This window comes from Pecten maximus, chromosome 3 (assembly GCF_902652985.1).
Source record: "Pecten maximus chromosome 3, xPecMax1.1, whole genome shotgun sequence".
Taxonomy (NCBI): domain Eukaryota; kingdom Metazoa; phylum Mollusca; class Bivalvia; order Pectinida; family Pectinidae; genus Pecten; species Pecten maximus.
In genome coordinates this window covers 11,327,169-11,344,122 of record NC_047017.1, presented here as the reverse complement: position 1 = coordinate 11,344,122, position 16,954 = coordinate 11,327,169, and the positions used below count along the sequence as shown (strand labels likewise).

General features: G+C 38.8%; 1 protein-coding gene across 3 annotated transcripts in view; it reads left to right on the top strand.

Moving 5' to 3' along the window:
* Nucleotides 1-16,954, top strand: part of LOC117323203 (thioredoxin domain-containing protein 16-like) — a 32,087-nt gene that overhangs the window by 7,549 nt on the left and 7,584 nt on the right. For all 3 annotated transcript variants that reach the window (XR_004531677.1, XR_004531676.1, XM_033878258.1), the window contains exons 3-17: nucleotides 294-445; nucleotides 814-935; nucleotides 1,633-1,723; nucleotides 1,887-2,034; nucleotides 2,234-2,397; nucleotides 2,876-2,945; nucleotides 3,706-3,907; nucleotides 8,542-8,691; nucleotides 10,915-11,143; nucleotides 11,367-11,503; nucleotides 14,757-14,841; nucleotides 15,254-15,398; nucleotides 15,851-16,011; nucleotides 16,260-16,350; nucleotides 16,630-16,723. Coding sequence is in view for 1 of the 3 variants with exons in the window: in XM_033878258.1 (XP_033734149.1) it covers nucleotides 294-445; nucleotides 814-935; nucleotides 1,633-1,723; nucleotides 1,887-2,034; nucleotides 2,234-2,397; nucleotides 2,876-2,945; nucleotides 3,706-3,907; nucleotides 8,542-8,691; nucleotides 10,915-11,143; nucleotides 11,367-11,503; nucleotides 14,757-14,841; nucleotides 15,254-15,398; nucleotides 15,851-16,011; nucleotides 16,260-16,350; nucleotides 16,630-16,723 (2,041 nt within the window). In the remaining 2 variants the exon portion in view is untranslated. The remainder of the gene's footprint in view (nucleotides 1-293; nucleotides 446-813; nucleotides 936-1,632; nucleotides 1,724-1,886; nucleotides 2,035-2,233; nucleotides 2,398-2,875; nucleotides 2,946-3,705; nucleotides 3,908-8,541; nucleotides 8,692-10,914; nucleotides 11,144-11,366; nucleotides 11,504-14,756; nucleotides 14,842-15,253; nucleotides 15,399-15,850; nucleotides 16,012-16,259; nucleotides 16,351-16,629; nucleotides 16,724-16,954) is intronic.

The following is a 16,954-nucleotide window of genomic DNA, read 5'->3' as shown; positions in this document are numbered from 1 at the left end:
AATACAAAGTATACACCTGAGCTCTCTTAAATACAAAGTGTACACCTGAGCTCTCTTAAATACAAAGTATACACCTGAGCTCTCTTAAATACAAAGTGTACACCTGAGCTCTCTTAAATACAAAGTGTACACCTGAGCTCCATAACATACAAAGTGTACACCTGAGCCCTGTATGGATCTTTCTCAAATTTTATATGTAGGATGCCCTGGTCCCTATACCTAGTTGTGCATATTGAATTTTGAGATTGATTGGAAGCAAAATGTCCATCTTAATGCTTTTGTTCTGTTGTCAGTATGACTGCCGTTCACAGCCAGTCGAGGAGGAGGTGTGTGGGACGGATACGGTAGAACATAACATCTACACCTACAGACAGGGCGCTACACTTCTACAACTCGAGCTTCAGACCATGTTTGATGTCAATTCTATCATGTCCAACATTCTACAGTAAATATGTTTATAAAGTCACATCCATAATGCTGTGTTTCCCTGTACTTGAGGCCTGTAGACCACCTATTATAGCTGCCCTGTTAGTAATTTTCACGTATTATTAGCCTGATTCCTTTTACATGTCAGAAATATAAATCATTTTTTAGTCATCACATTGGAAAGTTTTAATGCTCCCTAGTCATGTGTGTTGTGGATACAGCTAGCCCCGTAGTTTGTCTACTTAAGAATCTTAACCCTGGCCAATCCGTCGGAGCCAACAATAATGATTAAACACAAAAAGAATATGTTTTATAACTGTTAATTTGATGAACTATAAGTTTAATGAAACAGTTTAAAAAGATTTTTTTTAACAATTTTCTGAACAGATTAGTACTTTTGAGGGAAGTACCAATTCTACAGAGGCGAGAGGAAAGGGAAGATTTTGAGTACAGAAACAGAGGAGTAAGGGACATCATATTCACATTCCAGAAAGCTATAGGGACTTATGGTGAGTACACAAGCTATAGGGACGTATGGTGAGTACACAAGCTATAGGGACGTATGGTGAGTACACAAGCTATAGGGACATACAGTGAGTGTGGGCATTTTGAAATTCAGCTTAAATATTCAACACTTACTCTTCTTCGTATGGGACAGGTAAGGTGCTGCCCCCATTGCATGATTGTAAGAGGCAACTAAATTTGGAATCTTAACTTGTCTCTTCCTTTTAGCCCACCATCTGACGATATTGGGCTATTCAAATCGCCCAAAACCAATGTCCATCTGTCTGTCCCTCCATAAACAATACTTGCTATCGGTATTTCTCAGTACTGAAGGGATCTTTCTCAAATTTCATATGTAGGTTTCCCTTGGTCCCTAGTTGTGTATATTACATTTTGGGACCGATCAGAAAACAACATGGCAGACAGGCAGCCATCTTGGGTTTTAATAATTGCAGGTTGCTCCTGCTTTATCGTGTTATATAAAGTTATCAAATGTTCAGAAAGATGAGTGAAAGAAGGGAAAAGAAGAGAAAAGATCAGGCTTTCATTTGATTTGATGGATCATTCGGTGGTGGGTGCCAAGATCCACCTGGATTTCTTTTTCATAATCCTCAGAATTTGTTAGAAGCAAATTGATGTTGACAGTAGTTTACAATGGAGACATTTTGAGTAACAACTGTGAAATCCATGTTTTTGTTTCAGAACATCGGATATTTATGGAGGTAGCTTATGCCTACTCTGACAATTTCCAGTTTGCCTTGTCCACAAGTAAACAGTCTTTACAAAACTTCGAGTAAGTATTCTCGTCCTGTTCAAAGGTATTTGTTTAATGATTACATTATGTAATTACAATCAATGATTATAACTACAACCCTGACAAGATCTACATTAATGTTGTTGTAATCTGTATTAGATCTACACTAATGTTTTCGTAATCTGTCTTAATGATGTTTCAGTGACATGGCCACGGACGACTCGGTGATCTGGGTACTACAGTGTAAGGACAGTAAAAAGGTGGATCCCTGTCCCAAGATACGTTACTATGGCTACATGGACCTTGCCTCACTAGCCCAGTTTGTCAGGGCCCTCACATTTCCTAAACAAGTGAGTTGTAGTAAATCTGGATTGTTATGGGGGCCTGTTTTAGGAGGTTTTTCAGGGTCCATATCAGAAAGATTTGGAGGAGTCATGTCATAAAAAAGATAATTAAAAAAAAAAACTTTAATGGGAAAGTGGGGAAATATGAAAAATATATTTCGTGTCACTATAAGCTGTCATAATTAATTTGTCTTTATCGTTGTAGTTTGACATTCCTTTGGAGGGAACCACTTCACCGTATGCACAAACAGACAGCTTAAACGTGATATACATGTACTATAAAACTGATAGTCGCAGCACTGTGATGGATATCGCCGGCAAACTGGCCAAGAAATATCGGGGTATATATGGAGTGGTCACTGTTGACATGTAAGTCATGGTTTACTGAAAGCTTGATCATTATATCTGTCTGTTTGGGAAAACTCAAGAGTAGACATGACTTAGATCTATAGATGTTAAATTTCAATTGGATCCTTAGGATCTCCCATTACTTTACTTTAGTTTTCATATCAAACAACACGAATACATTTACTCTGTATAACATAATATGGTGCTTATAAAGCTGAGACACATGGAAATGTTTGTATATCAGAGAAAGAAGTTAAGTTATAGGATTGTAATGATTTCTATAGACATTTCTCTATTTCACCAGGGCTAAGATCCCACCTGATGTTAAGTCTGTCTCCCATACATCAGTATAAAGACACTAGGCTGCCCAATAATATGCTAACAGACAAAAGAACACCACTTTTCAATGAAGTAGTATAATTATGTGAAAACTTCTAATTGGCAATTATCCTGTGAAATTGTTGCATTACATGTATTAAAAAGCAAAATTATTCCACAGTGAAGCTGCTGAACCCCCATATCCTTTTAAGGGAGAGACACCTGCTGTGGGAATTCTTATTGAAGGGGAGGTAAGTTGTCAACAATTCTGTGCTTCAGTCAGGGGCCAAGTTCAGACCAGTTTTCTGTTAAAGTCTTTTTAGTTCAGTTCAGTTCTTTATTACTTTAAACCATTTGGTTTATCAGTACAGTGCATATATATACAGTGCAGACAGGAAAAACAATACCATATGTACAGACACACAACGCACTCCCAGCGTACACGTTTGTATAGTGTAGAGAGACATCTCACATAATTATCCTCGATACAATATGTTCTCACATTAAGTTTCTATGTCACACATATTTCAATATTCCCACCTTACACTATACGTTACTTACTTAATTTCTATGTCACACACAACGTTATAATATTCTCAATTTACATTTATACGTTACTTACTTAATTTTTCATTATTGTTCACACAATATATTTATACTTTCCTTACAATACATTCATTCATCATACTCCATTATATTTAAACGTTAATCAATTTACATTCACTAATGTTCTTATATTACATCTACTCGTTTCTCACCTTACATTCATTAACCATCTCACAATACATTGAGACGTTACATTATATTATCTAATCTAATTATCATATTTAATACAACCACTGCTTCGATACTACATTAATATTATTACGATATAAGACCAATTGTGCTCAACTCTCTCGCTTTTTGTTGCTCAAGTTTTAAAACAAGGCAATGTCGGTGTTATCAGAATAATTAGCTTGTGTGATAACTAATTTGAAGATAATAAAAGCACATTCTAATTAATATTTACAGGTATCACCAGTTTTCTTTGAAGAGGAGGTGACAGAAGGAAATATATTTAAGTTTGTATCAAAAACTGCTGAGAATTACAATAACATGATGGCAGTCGGTGAGGGCGAGGATCTCTCCCCTACAGCAGATGGACAAGAAATCCAATCAATGTCCGGTGGAGACTCAGACCTTAACCCATTCGATGAATCAGAAATTTTAGCAGGTTGTACTAAATAGTTTACGAACAAATCAATACCACCATTATAAATACATGTAGTAACACATACAGTCAATGAAATATAAAACTGCACCATGGCCATACAGCTAAATATAAAGTTCATTCCAGTTCTTATATTACAAATAGACATTTGTATACAGATGAGAATTGTGATATGTGTCTGTCCCTGTATCCATACACACATGTGTCTGTCCCTGTATCCATACACACGTGTGTCCGTCCCTGTATCCATACACACGTGTGCCTGTCCCTGTATCCATACACACGTGTGTCTGTCCCTGTATCCATACACATGTGTGTCTGTCCCTGTATCCATACACATGGGTGTCTGTCCTTATATCCATACACACCTGTGTCTGTCCCTGTATCCATACACATGTGTGTCTGTCCCTGTATCCACACACACGTGTGTCTGTCCCTGTATCCATACACACATGTGTCTGTCCCTGTATCCATACACATGTGTGTCTGTCCCTGTATCCATACACATGTGTGTCTGTCCCTGTATCCACACACGTGTGTATGTCCCTGTATCCATACACATGTGTATCTGTCCCTGTATCCATACACATGTGTCTGTCCCTGTATCCATACACACGTGTCTGTCCCAGTATCCATACACATGTGTCTGTCCCTGTAACCATACACACGTGTCTGTCCCAGTATCCATACACATGTGTCTGTCCCTGTAACCATACACGTGTGTCTGTCCCTGTATCCATACACACGTGTCTGTCCCTGTATCCATACACACGTGTGTCTGTCCCTGTATCCATACACATGTGTCTGTCCCTGTATCCATACACACGTGTGTCTGTCCCTGTATCCATACACACGTGTGTCTGTCCCTGTATCCATACACATGTGTGTCTGTCCCTGTATCCATACACATGTGTCTGTCCCTGTATCCATACACACGTGTGTCTGTCCCTGTATCCATACACACGTGTGTCTGTCCCTGTATCCATACACACGTGTGTCTGTCCCTGTATCCATACACACATGTTTCTGTCCCTGTATCCATACACACGTGTGTCTGTCCCTGTATCCATACACACGTGTGTCTGTCCCTGTATCCATACACATGTGTCTGTCCCTGTATCCATACACACGTGTGTCTGTCCCTGTATCCATACACACGTGTGTCTGTCCCTTTATCCATACACATGTGTGTCTGTCCCTGTATCCATACACACGTGTGTCTGTCCCTGTATCCATACACACGTGTGTCTGTCCCTGTATCCATACACACGTGTGTCTCTCCCTGTATCCATACACACATGTGTCTCTCCCTGTATCCATACACACATGTTTCTGTCCCTGTATCCATACACACGTGTGTCTGTCCCTGTATCCATACACACGTGTGTCTGTCCCTGTATCCATACACATGTGTCTGTCCCTGTATCCATACACACTTGTGTCTGTCCCTGTATCCATACACACGTGTGTCTGTCCCTGTATCCATACACACGTGTGTCTGTCCCTGTATCCATACACACATGTTTCTGTCCCTGTATCCATACACACGTGTGTCTGTCCCTGTATCCATACACACGTGTGTCTGTCCCTGTATCCATACACACATGTGTCTGTCCCTGTATCCATACACATGTGTGTCTGTCCCTGTATCAATACACATGTGTGTCTGTCCCTGTATCCACACACGTGTGTATGTCCCTGTATCCATACACATGTGTATCTGTCCCTGTATCCATACACATGTGTCTGTCCCTGTATCCATACACACGTGTCTGTCCCAGTATCCATACACATGTGTCTGTCCCTGTAACCATACACACGTGTCTGTCCCAGTATCCATACACATGTGTCTGTCCCTGTAACCATACACGTGTGTCTGTCCCTGTATCCATACACACGTGTCTGTCCCTGTATCCATACACACGTGTGTCTGTCCCTGTATCCATACACATGTGTCTGTCCCTGTATCCATACACACGTGTGTCTGTCCCTGTATCCATACACACGTGTGTCTGTCCCTTTATCCATACACATGTGTGTCTGTCCCTGTATCCATACACATGTGTCTGTCCCTGTATCCATACACACGTGTGTCTGTCCCTGTATCCATACACACGTGTGTCTGTCCCTGTATCCATACACACGTGTGTCTGTCCCTGTATCCATACACACATGTTTCTGTCCCTGTATCCATACACACGTGTGTCTGTCCCTGTATCCATACACACGTGTGTCTGTCCCTGTATCCATACACACATGTGTCTGTCCCTGTATCCATACACATGTGTGTCTGTCCCTGTATCCATACACATGTGTGTCTGTCCCTGTATCCACACACGTGTGTATGTCCCTGTATCCATACACATGTGTATCTGTCCCTGTATCCATACACATGTGTCTGTCCCTGTATCCATACACACGTGTCTGTCCCAGTATCCATACACATGTGTCTGTCCCTGTAACCATACACACGTGTCTGTCCCAGTATCCATACACATGTGTCTGTCCCTGTAACCATACACGTGTGTCTGTCCCTGTTTCCATACACACGTGTCTGTCCCTGTATCCATACACACGTGTGTCTGTCCCTGTATCCATACACGTGTGTCTGTCCCTGTATCCATACACACATGTTTCTGTCCCTGTATCCATACACACGTGTGTCTGTCCCTGTATCCATACACACGTGTGTCTGTCCCTGTATCCATACACACATGTGTCTGTCCCTGTATCCATACACATGTGTGTCTGTCCCTGTATCAATACACATGTGTGTCTGTCCCTGTATCCACACACGTGTGTATGTCCCTGTATCCATACACATGTGTATCTGTCCCTGTATCCATACACATGTGTCTGTCCCTGTATCCATACACACGTGTCTGTCCCAGTATCCATACACATGTGTCTGTCCCTGTAACCATACACACGTGTCTGTCCCAGTATCCATACACATGTGTCTGTCCCTGTAACCATACACGTGTGTCTGTCCCTGTATCCATACACACGTGTCTGTCCCTGTATCCATACACACGTGTGTCTGTCCCTGTATCCATACACATGTGTCTGTCCCTGTATCCATACACACGTGTGTCTGTCCCTGTATCCATACACACGTGTGTCTGTCCCTTTATCCATACACATGTGTGTCTGTCCCTGTATCCATACACATGTGTCTGTCCCTGTATCCATACACACGTGTGTCTGTCCCTGTATCCATACACACGTGTGTCTGTCCCTGTATCCATACACACGTGTGTCTGTCCCTGTATCCATACACACATGTTTCTGTCCCTGTATCCATACACACGTGTGTCTGTCCCTGTATCCATACACACGTGTGTCTGTCCCTGTATCCATACACACATGTGTCTGTCCCTGTATCCATACACATGTGTGTCTGTCCCTGTATCCATACACACGTGTGTCTGTCCCTGTATCCACACACGTGTGTATGTCCCTGTATCCATACACATGTGTATCTGTCCCTGTATCCATACACATGTGTCTGTCCCTGTATCCATACACACGTGTCTGTCCCAGTATCCATACACATGTGTCTGTCCCTGTAACCATACACACGTGTCTGTCCCAGTATCCATACACATGTGTCTGTCCCTGTAACCATACACGTGTGTCTGTCCCTGTTTCCATACACACGTGTCTGTCCCTGTATCCATACACACGTGTGTCTGTCCCTGTATCCATACACATGTGTCTGTCCCTGTATCCATACACACGTGTGTCTGTCCCTGTATCCATACACACGTGTGTCTGTCCCTTTATCCATACACATGTGTGTCTGTCCCTGTATCCATACACATGTGTCTGTCCCTGTATCCATACACACTTGTGTCTGTCCCTGTATCCATACACACGTGTGTCTGTCCCTGTATCCATACACACGTGTGTCTGTCCCTGTATCCATACACACATGTTTCTGTCCCTGTATCCATACACACGTGTGTCTGTCCCTGTATCCATACACACATGTGTCTCTCCCTGTATCCATACACATATGTGTCTGTCCCTGTATCCATACACACGTGTGTCCGTCCCTGTATCCATACACACATGTGTCTCTCCCTGTATCCATACACACGTGTGTCTGTCCCTGTATCCATACACACATGTTTCTGTCCCTGTATCCATACACACGTGTGTCTGTCCCTGTATCCATACACATGTGTGTCTGTCCCTGTATCCATACACATGGGTGTCTGTCCTTATATCCATACACATATGTGTTTGTCCCTGTATCCATACACATGTGTCTGTCCCTGTATCCATACACACGTGTTTCTCTCTGTATCCATACACATGTGTGTCTCTCTGTATCCATACATGTGTGTCTATGTGTCTATCTGTAGTATACATTTTTAAGGACAAGATATGAACCCTAGAACAGATTTCAGGTTGAAAAATGTGTAGATTTGAAATACATAGCTATGTTTAGATATTGTTCAGTGCCATTAGTAAGGGGAAAATTAATTTGTAAAATTGTTAATTTAGTCAACGTTTTGGTTAGTTATAGAAAACCATAAATGGTCAGTAATTAAAAATCACAACAACACTTATGATGAGTCATCAAACATCTGTGGAGGAATAGTTATCATGATCTTATTCTTTGTTGGCAGTGGAGACACAGGACGACCAGGTGGCAGAAGCTGTGTTTAACGCGAGGAAATCAGAGATGGATCTAACATTGGTGCCAAAACTAACCGATAAAACTTTCTCCAACACCATCCAACACAAGGATCTACTATTTATACTCTTCTACCTCCCATGTAAGTTACAATGACAACACAAGGATCTACTATTTATCCTCTACCTCCCATGTAAGTTACTATGACAACACAAGGATCTACTATTTATCCTCTACCTCCCGTGTAAGTTACAATGACGTCTACAACACAAGGATCTACTATTTATCCTCTACCTCCCGTGTAAGTTACAATGACGTCTACAACACAAGGATCTACTATTTATCCTCTACCTCCCATGTAAGTTACTATGACAACACAAGGATCTACTATTTATCCTCTACCTCCCATGTAAGTTACTATGACAACACAAGGATCTACTATTTATACTCTTCTACCTCCCATGTAAGTTACTATGACAACACAAGGATCTACTATTTATCCTCTACCTCCCGTGTAAGTTACAATGACGTCTACAACACAAGGATCTACTATTTATCCTCTACCTCCCATGTAAGTTACTATGACAACACAAGGATCTACTATTTATCCTCTACCTCCCATGTAAGTTACAATGACGTCTACAACACAAGGTTCTACTATTTATCCTCTACCTCCCGTGTAAGTTACAATGACGTCTACAACACAAGGATCTACTATTTATCCTCTACCTCCCGTGTAAGTTACAATGACGTCTACAACACAAGGATCTACTATTTATCCTCTACCTACCGTGTAAGTTACTATGACGTCTACAACACAAGGATCTACTATTTATCCTCTACCTCCCATGTAAGTTACTATGACAACACAAGGATCTACTATTTATTCTGTTCTACCTCCCGTGTAAGTTACAATGACATCTACAACACAAGGATCTACTATTTATCCTCTACCTCCCGTGTAAGTTACAATGACGTCTACAACACAAGGATCTACTATTTATACTCTACCTCCCATGTAAGTTACTATGACAACACAAGGATCTACTATTTATCCTCTACCTCCCGTGTAAGTTACAATGACGTCTACAACACAAGGATCTACTATTTATCCTCTACCTCCCGTGTAAGTTACTATGACGTCTACAACACAAGGATCTACTATTTATTCTGTTCTACCTCCCGTGTAAGTTACAATGACGTCTCCAACACAAGGATCTACTATTTATCCTCTACCTCCCATGTAAGTTACTATGACAACATAAGGATCTACTATTTATCCTCTACCTCCCGTGTAAGTTACTATGACAACACAAGGTTCTACTATTTATCCTCTACCTCCCGTGTAAGGTATAATGACGTCTCCAACACAAGGATCTACTATTTATACTCTTCTACCTCCCATGTAAGTTACTATGACAACACAAGGATCTACTATTTATCCTCTACCTCCCATGTAAGTTACTATGACAACACAAGGATCTACTATTTATACTCTTCTACCTCCCATGTAAGTTACTATGACAACACAAGGATCTACTATTTATCCTCTACCTCCCATGTAAGTTACTATGACAACACAAGGATCTACTATTTATACTCTTCTACCTCCCATGTAAGTTACTATGACAACACAAGGATCTACTATTTATCCTCTACCTCCCATGTAAGTTACTATGACAACACAAGGATCTACTATTTATCCTCTACCTCCCATGTAAGTTACTATGACAACACAAGGATCTACTATTTATCCTCTACCTCCCGTGTAAGTTACAATGACGTCTCCAACACAAGGATCTACTATTTATCCTCTACCTCCCGTGTAAGTTACTATGACAACACAAGGATCTACTATTTATCCTCTACCTCCCATGTAAGTTACTATGACAACACAAGGATCTACTATTTATCCTCTACCTCCCGTGTAAGTTACAATGACGTCTCCAACACAAGGATCTACTATTTATCCTCTACCTCCCATGTAAGTTACTATGACAACACAAGGATCTACTATTTATACTCTTCTACCTTCCATTTAAGTGAGTCAACTTTAGTCCTAAACAAAAAGGGTTAATGTTGTAATGTGTACTAGATATCAAAATATATTATCAAGACTATGTTTAATTCAATAAGATTTCATACAGATAGTGTATCATTTAACAGTCAAAATACAATTCCTTGGCGATATGTTACAGATAGTGTATCATTTCACAGTCAAAATACAATTCCTTGGCAATATGTTACAGATAGTAGAACTCTTTTAGGAAGAGTTTAAAAGGGAGGACGTTTTATATATTGTTGTTTAAAAGAGAGGACGTTTTATATATTGTTGTTTAAAAGGGAGGATGTTTTTTTATTGTAGTTGACGACAAAAGTATGGCATTCCTCCGGCTGTATGGTGCTGCCTCCAGACAGCTTGAGTTTGATCCGAGGAATCCACTGGCACGTGTTGACTGCCACGATTGGACCGATGTTTGCTCCCGAGAAAATGTAACAATATTTCCCACGTTGAGGATTTACAGAAATGGAGAGAAACTGAGGAACTACAAGGGGATGTTGGACACACAGAATGTTGTCAACACAGTTAAACTGTGAGTATGATGTGTTGTCTTTACTTGTGACTTGATTGTGACTGGACACACAGAATGTTGTAAACACAATTTACACATTTACACACTTTATTTGAAAAATATGTTATAAAAAATGTCATTGCCCAATAAAGATAGAAATACATGGTCACTGGCAATCTTCTCTAGTCGTGTGATCTGAACCACATGGCTAAGTATAAATTTGATAATTTTTTTTACTTTCCAGACTCAATCACACAGACATGGTGGACTTACATAGTGTGTCTGCTATACAATCGTTCCTACTCGGCAATCTTCCCAGCGGGACAGAAATCGCGAGTGATTCCGTAGTGCTTGGTCTGTTTGAGCCTCAGCACAAGAAAGGTACATAATGTTTATCAAAATTTATTTTCTAAGAAAATGTTATCATGTGAATGAAAATGAATAAAAAAGAAGGTTGTGTATCTATGAAGATATTTTGTTACTTCTGATTTATTTTCATTCTTGTTATTTAGGATTATATGATTCTTTCTAAAAATAACGTTGACATACCTGTACCATACTGTTATAACCTACATCAAATCTGCCTACATGTATGTTTTGTTTGACATACCTGTACCATACTGTTATAACCTACATCAAATCTGCCTACATGTATGTTTTGTTTGACATACCTGTACCAAACTGTTATAATCTACATCAATTTTTTGTTTGACATACCTGTACCATACTGTTATAATCTACATCAATTCTGCCTACATGTATCCTTTGTTTGTGCTATATTCTGGAATTGGCCTTTGATTAAGATTGGTGTTATAGCTAGATGCACTGTTAAAATCAACTTTAGGATAGCTTTGACAACTAATACGATGAAGCAAGAATGAGTCTTGTTGATAATTGTCCGGTTTCCCAATGTATAAAAAAGTCAGATTAAGGGTAGCTTTGACAACTCATCTGACAAATCAAGAATGAATCTTGTTTATAAATTATTAAGGCCTGCATTAAGCCTGGATTTTCAGGCTGTATAATATTCACTGTGTCTCTCCATTCATGTGTCCATCAAAGAGAGATGATTAATAAACTCATCAGACTCATTATGTTCACTCTAGGATCCTAAGATATGTTGTATAATCAACCTCTACTGACTCAATTGTCAGTGTTCTAGTTACTAATAGGGTATCTGTATTAACAGAGATGGACTGATTAGATATCTGTATTTACAGAGATGGACTGATTAGATATCTGTATTTACAGAGATGGACTGATGGGGTATCTGTATTTACAGAGATGGACTGATGAGATATCTGTATTTACAGAGATGGACTGATGAGATATCTGTATTTACAGAGATGGACTGATGAGATATCTGTATTAACAGAGATGGACTGATGGGGTATCTGTATTTACAGAGATGGACTGATGATATATCTGTATTTACAGAGATGGACTGATGAGATATCTGTATTAACAGAGATGGACTGATGGGGTATCTGTATTTACAGAGATGGACTGATGAGATATCTGTATTTACAGAGATGGACTGATGGGGTATCTGTATTTACAGAGATGGACTGATGAGATATCTGTATTTACAGAGATGGACTGATGGGGTATCTGTATTTAAAGAGATGGACTGATGGGGTATCTGTATTTACAGAGATGGACTGATGAGATATCTGTATTTACAGAGATGGACTGATGAGATATCTGTATTTACAGAGATAGACTGATGAGATATCTGTATTTACAGAGATGGACTGATGGGATATCTGTATTTACAGAGATGGACTGATGAGATATCTGTATTTACAGAGATGGACTGATGAGATATCTGTATTTACAGAGATGGACTGATGAGATATCTGTATTTACAGAGATGGACTGATGAGATATCTGTATTTACAGAGATGGACTGATGGGTATCTGTATTTACAGCGATGGACTGATGAGATATCTGTATTTACAGAGATGGACTGATGAGATATCTGTATTTACAGAGATGGACTGATGCGATATCTGTATTTACAGAGATGGACTGATGGGTATCTGTATTTACAGAGATGGACTGATGAGATATCTGTATTTACAGAGATGGACTGATGATATATCTGTATTTACAGAGATGGACTGATGAGATATCTGTATTAACAGAGATGGACTGATGGGGTATCTGTATTTACAGAGATGGACTGATGAGATATCTGTATTTACAGAGATGGACTGATGGGGTATCTGTATTTACAGAGATGGACTGATGGGGTATCTGTATTTACAGAGATGGACTGATGGGGTATCTGTATTTAAAGAGATGGACTGATGGGGTATCTGTATTTACAGAGATGGACTGATGAGATATCTGTATTTACAGAGATGGACTGATGAGATATCTGTATTTACAGAGATGGACTGATGAGATATCTGTATTTACAGAGATAGACTGATGAGATATCTGTATTTACAGAGATGGACTGATGGGATATCTGTATTTACAGAGATGGACTGATGAGATATCTGTATTTACAGAGATGGACTGATGAGATATCTGTATTTACAGAGATGGACTGATGAGATATCTGTATTTACAGAGATGGACTGATGAGATATCTGTATTTACAGAGATGGACTGATGGGTATCTGTATTTACAGAGATGGACTGATGAGATATCTGTATTTACAGAGATGGACTGATGAGATATCTGTATTTACAGAGATGGACTGATGAGATATCTGTATTTACAGAGATGGACTGATGGGTATCTGTATTTACAGAGATGGACTGATGAGATATCTGTATTTACAGAGATGGACTGATGATATATCTGTATTTACAGAGATGGACTGATGAGATATCTGTATTTACAGAGATGGACTGATGAGATATCTGTATTTACAGAGATGGACTGATGAGATATCTGTATTTACAGAGATGGACTGATGAGATATCTGTATTTACAGAGATGGACTGATGATATATCTGTATTTACAGAGATGGACTGATAGAGTATCTGTATTTACAGAGATGGACTGATGATATATCTGTATTTACAGAGATGGACTGATAGCATATCTGTATTTTCAGAGATGGACTGATGAGATATCTGTATTTACAGAGATAGACTGATGAGATATCTGTATTTACAGAGATGGACTGATGAGATATCTGTATTTACAGAGATGGACTGATGAGATATCTGTATTTACAGAGATGGACTGATGATATATCTGTATTTACAGAGATGGACTGATGATATATCTGTATTTACAGAGATGGACTGATGAGATATCTGTATTTACAGAGATGGACTGATGAGATATCTGTATTTACAGAGATGGACTGAAGAGATATCTGTATTTACAGAGATAGACTGATGAGATATCTGTATTTACAGAGATGGACTGATGGGATATCTGTATTTATAGAGATGGACTGATCGGATATCTGTATTTACAGAGATGGACTGATGGGATATCTGTATTTACAGAGATGGACTGATGGGGTATCTGTATTTACAGAGATGGACTGATGAGATATCTGTATTTACAGAGATGGACTGAAGAGATATCTGTATTTACAGAGATGGACTGATGAGATATCTGTATTTACAGAGATGGACTGATAGCATATCTGTATTTTCAGAGATGGACGTGTTTATGAAGGTTGGTAAAGAGATGGAGGATAGGATCATGTTTGGAATCAATAAAAATGGCGAGGGAGCATCATTGTAAGTAAACTAGGAAAAGTGGGATAAAAAGTGTCAAATTCAAATTTCTTGTAATATGACCATGCACGGACTACATTTAACAGTGCACCAAGGATATCCATGATAATGGTGATATCAGTTCTCTTCAATAAAGATAAAAGTTAAATAACTTCCCAGTGAAAATATCGAGGGTCAAAGTTTTGTAACTGTAGATATATACCAGTTTAATGTGCTGTATTTAGCTCCCATTTTAATTTTTGCAGTGTCATCAATTTTAAAACAGTAAGTTAAAAGGTGGGTCATAAATAAAGCTGTCCAAAACTTTTGTAAACTTTTACGTTAGTGGAGGAGACTTAGTTAAGGATAAACATGAAGACCTGCCTTTGTTAGTCCTGAGTTGTCTTATAGTTATGTTAAATACATTTGATTTCAGAGCTAAAGAAAATTTTGATGTGACTTTGCCAGCGGTGATAGTGATGAGGCGAACTGACCTCGTGTCCCCACATACTGTCTACAAGGGGGACTACAACTACGGACAGCTAGAGACCTTCATCACTCGCGCACGCATTCCTACTATGGTAGGTCATCTGATAAACTAGTCAAGGTCAAAGTATATACAGGCGTTATTATTAAATATTTATAATAGGTTAAGTTCATGATTGGTTTTCAAGGTCAACAGAAGTCAGGGTCCAAACTTTTTCATGAGAGTTTAATGAGAAGTCCAGGTCAGTGTCAAAAAAAAGAAGCCAAGGCCATCATTTGATGAGAAGTCCAGGTCATTGTGTCATAAAAACATCAAGGCCATCATTTCATGAGAATACCAGGTCATAGTGTCAAAAAAACCCAAAAAACATCAAGGCCATCATTTCAAATAATAAAAATACCTAGTTTCAAGGTTAATCATATCAAAGTGATTTAGTTACAAAAGGATTTGTTTTCATTTCCTCAATAGAGGTCAAGTTGGACTAAATTGATTTACACAAAGTATTGACAAATATATATTATATGTGTGTATCATATACATTCACAGCCAGAACTGACTGTTAAGATGTTCCCCGACCTGTACAGACAGAAAAAGCCTTTTGTTATATCCTTCCTGGATGACGAAGATTTATCTAAGAATGTCAAGGACACCCTTTCCTCAATTGTAAAGAGTGAACAGTTCAAAGAGGTCATCTTCTGTTGGATCAGGTAAAAATTACTTCAGTATGTGTTGTCCCAAATTATTGATTGTAATGGCAAATTGATCATTTATAACATTCAATTGATTAAGAAAAATTTCATAATCAATACAAAATCTGTTTATTTTGAAAAACCAGTGAATTCAGTCAATAGTTCATAGATTATCAGGTTTTTATGAACAATAATTTATGAACAACAGCCTTTTTTGGTACAACTGATGTTTGTTTAAAAATTCACCTTTTTCATTATTGTTGTAGGACAGTTGGAGAAGGTTTTGGGACAAAAATTTTGAAGAAATACAATCCTGAAGGCAGCATTCCTGCCATATCATTTGTAAACCTCCATCTGGTACGTATGTCCTGAAATCTATTTCTGTTGTTCCACTTACAGGATTTTTGGAATTTAAAATGATCATGCCCAACAGGCCAAACCTTTACATATATCTTTATTTTCTCCTATTTTCCACATCATATCTTTCTTCACAATAAAACTGTACACTTGTAATATTAGGTAACTTTCTACATTAATCATTTAAAGAAATGCTTTTATGTGAAAATACATTTGTCTGTTACCAGTGAAAAGAAACATTTGATTTATTGTCTTTAAATGTTGACCTTGACCTTTCAGGGTGAGGTATTCAATTATGACCAGGCAACATTTGGCTCTGATGAGCTGGTGAACTGGTTAGAAGGATCACTGCGGGGAAAGTCTAATCCAAATAGTAAGTCAGCCTCAAGGATAAAGTCATATCTTTCAGATAAGTCTGTCTCTCTACAGAGAATCTAGGGCTGTATGGTAACTCTACAGAGAATGTAGGGCTGTATGGTAACTCTACAGAGAATGTAGAGCTGTATGGTAACTCTACAGAGAATGTAGAGCTGTATGGTAACTCTACAGAGAATGTAGGGCTGTATGGTAACTCTACAGAGAATGTAGGGCTGTATGGTAACTC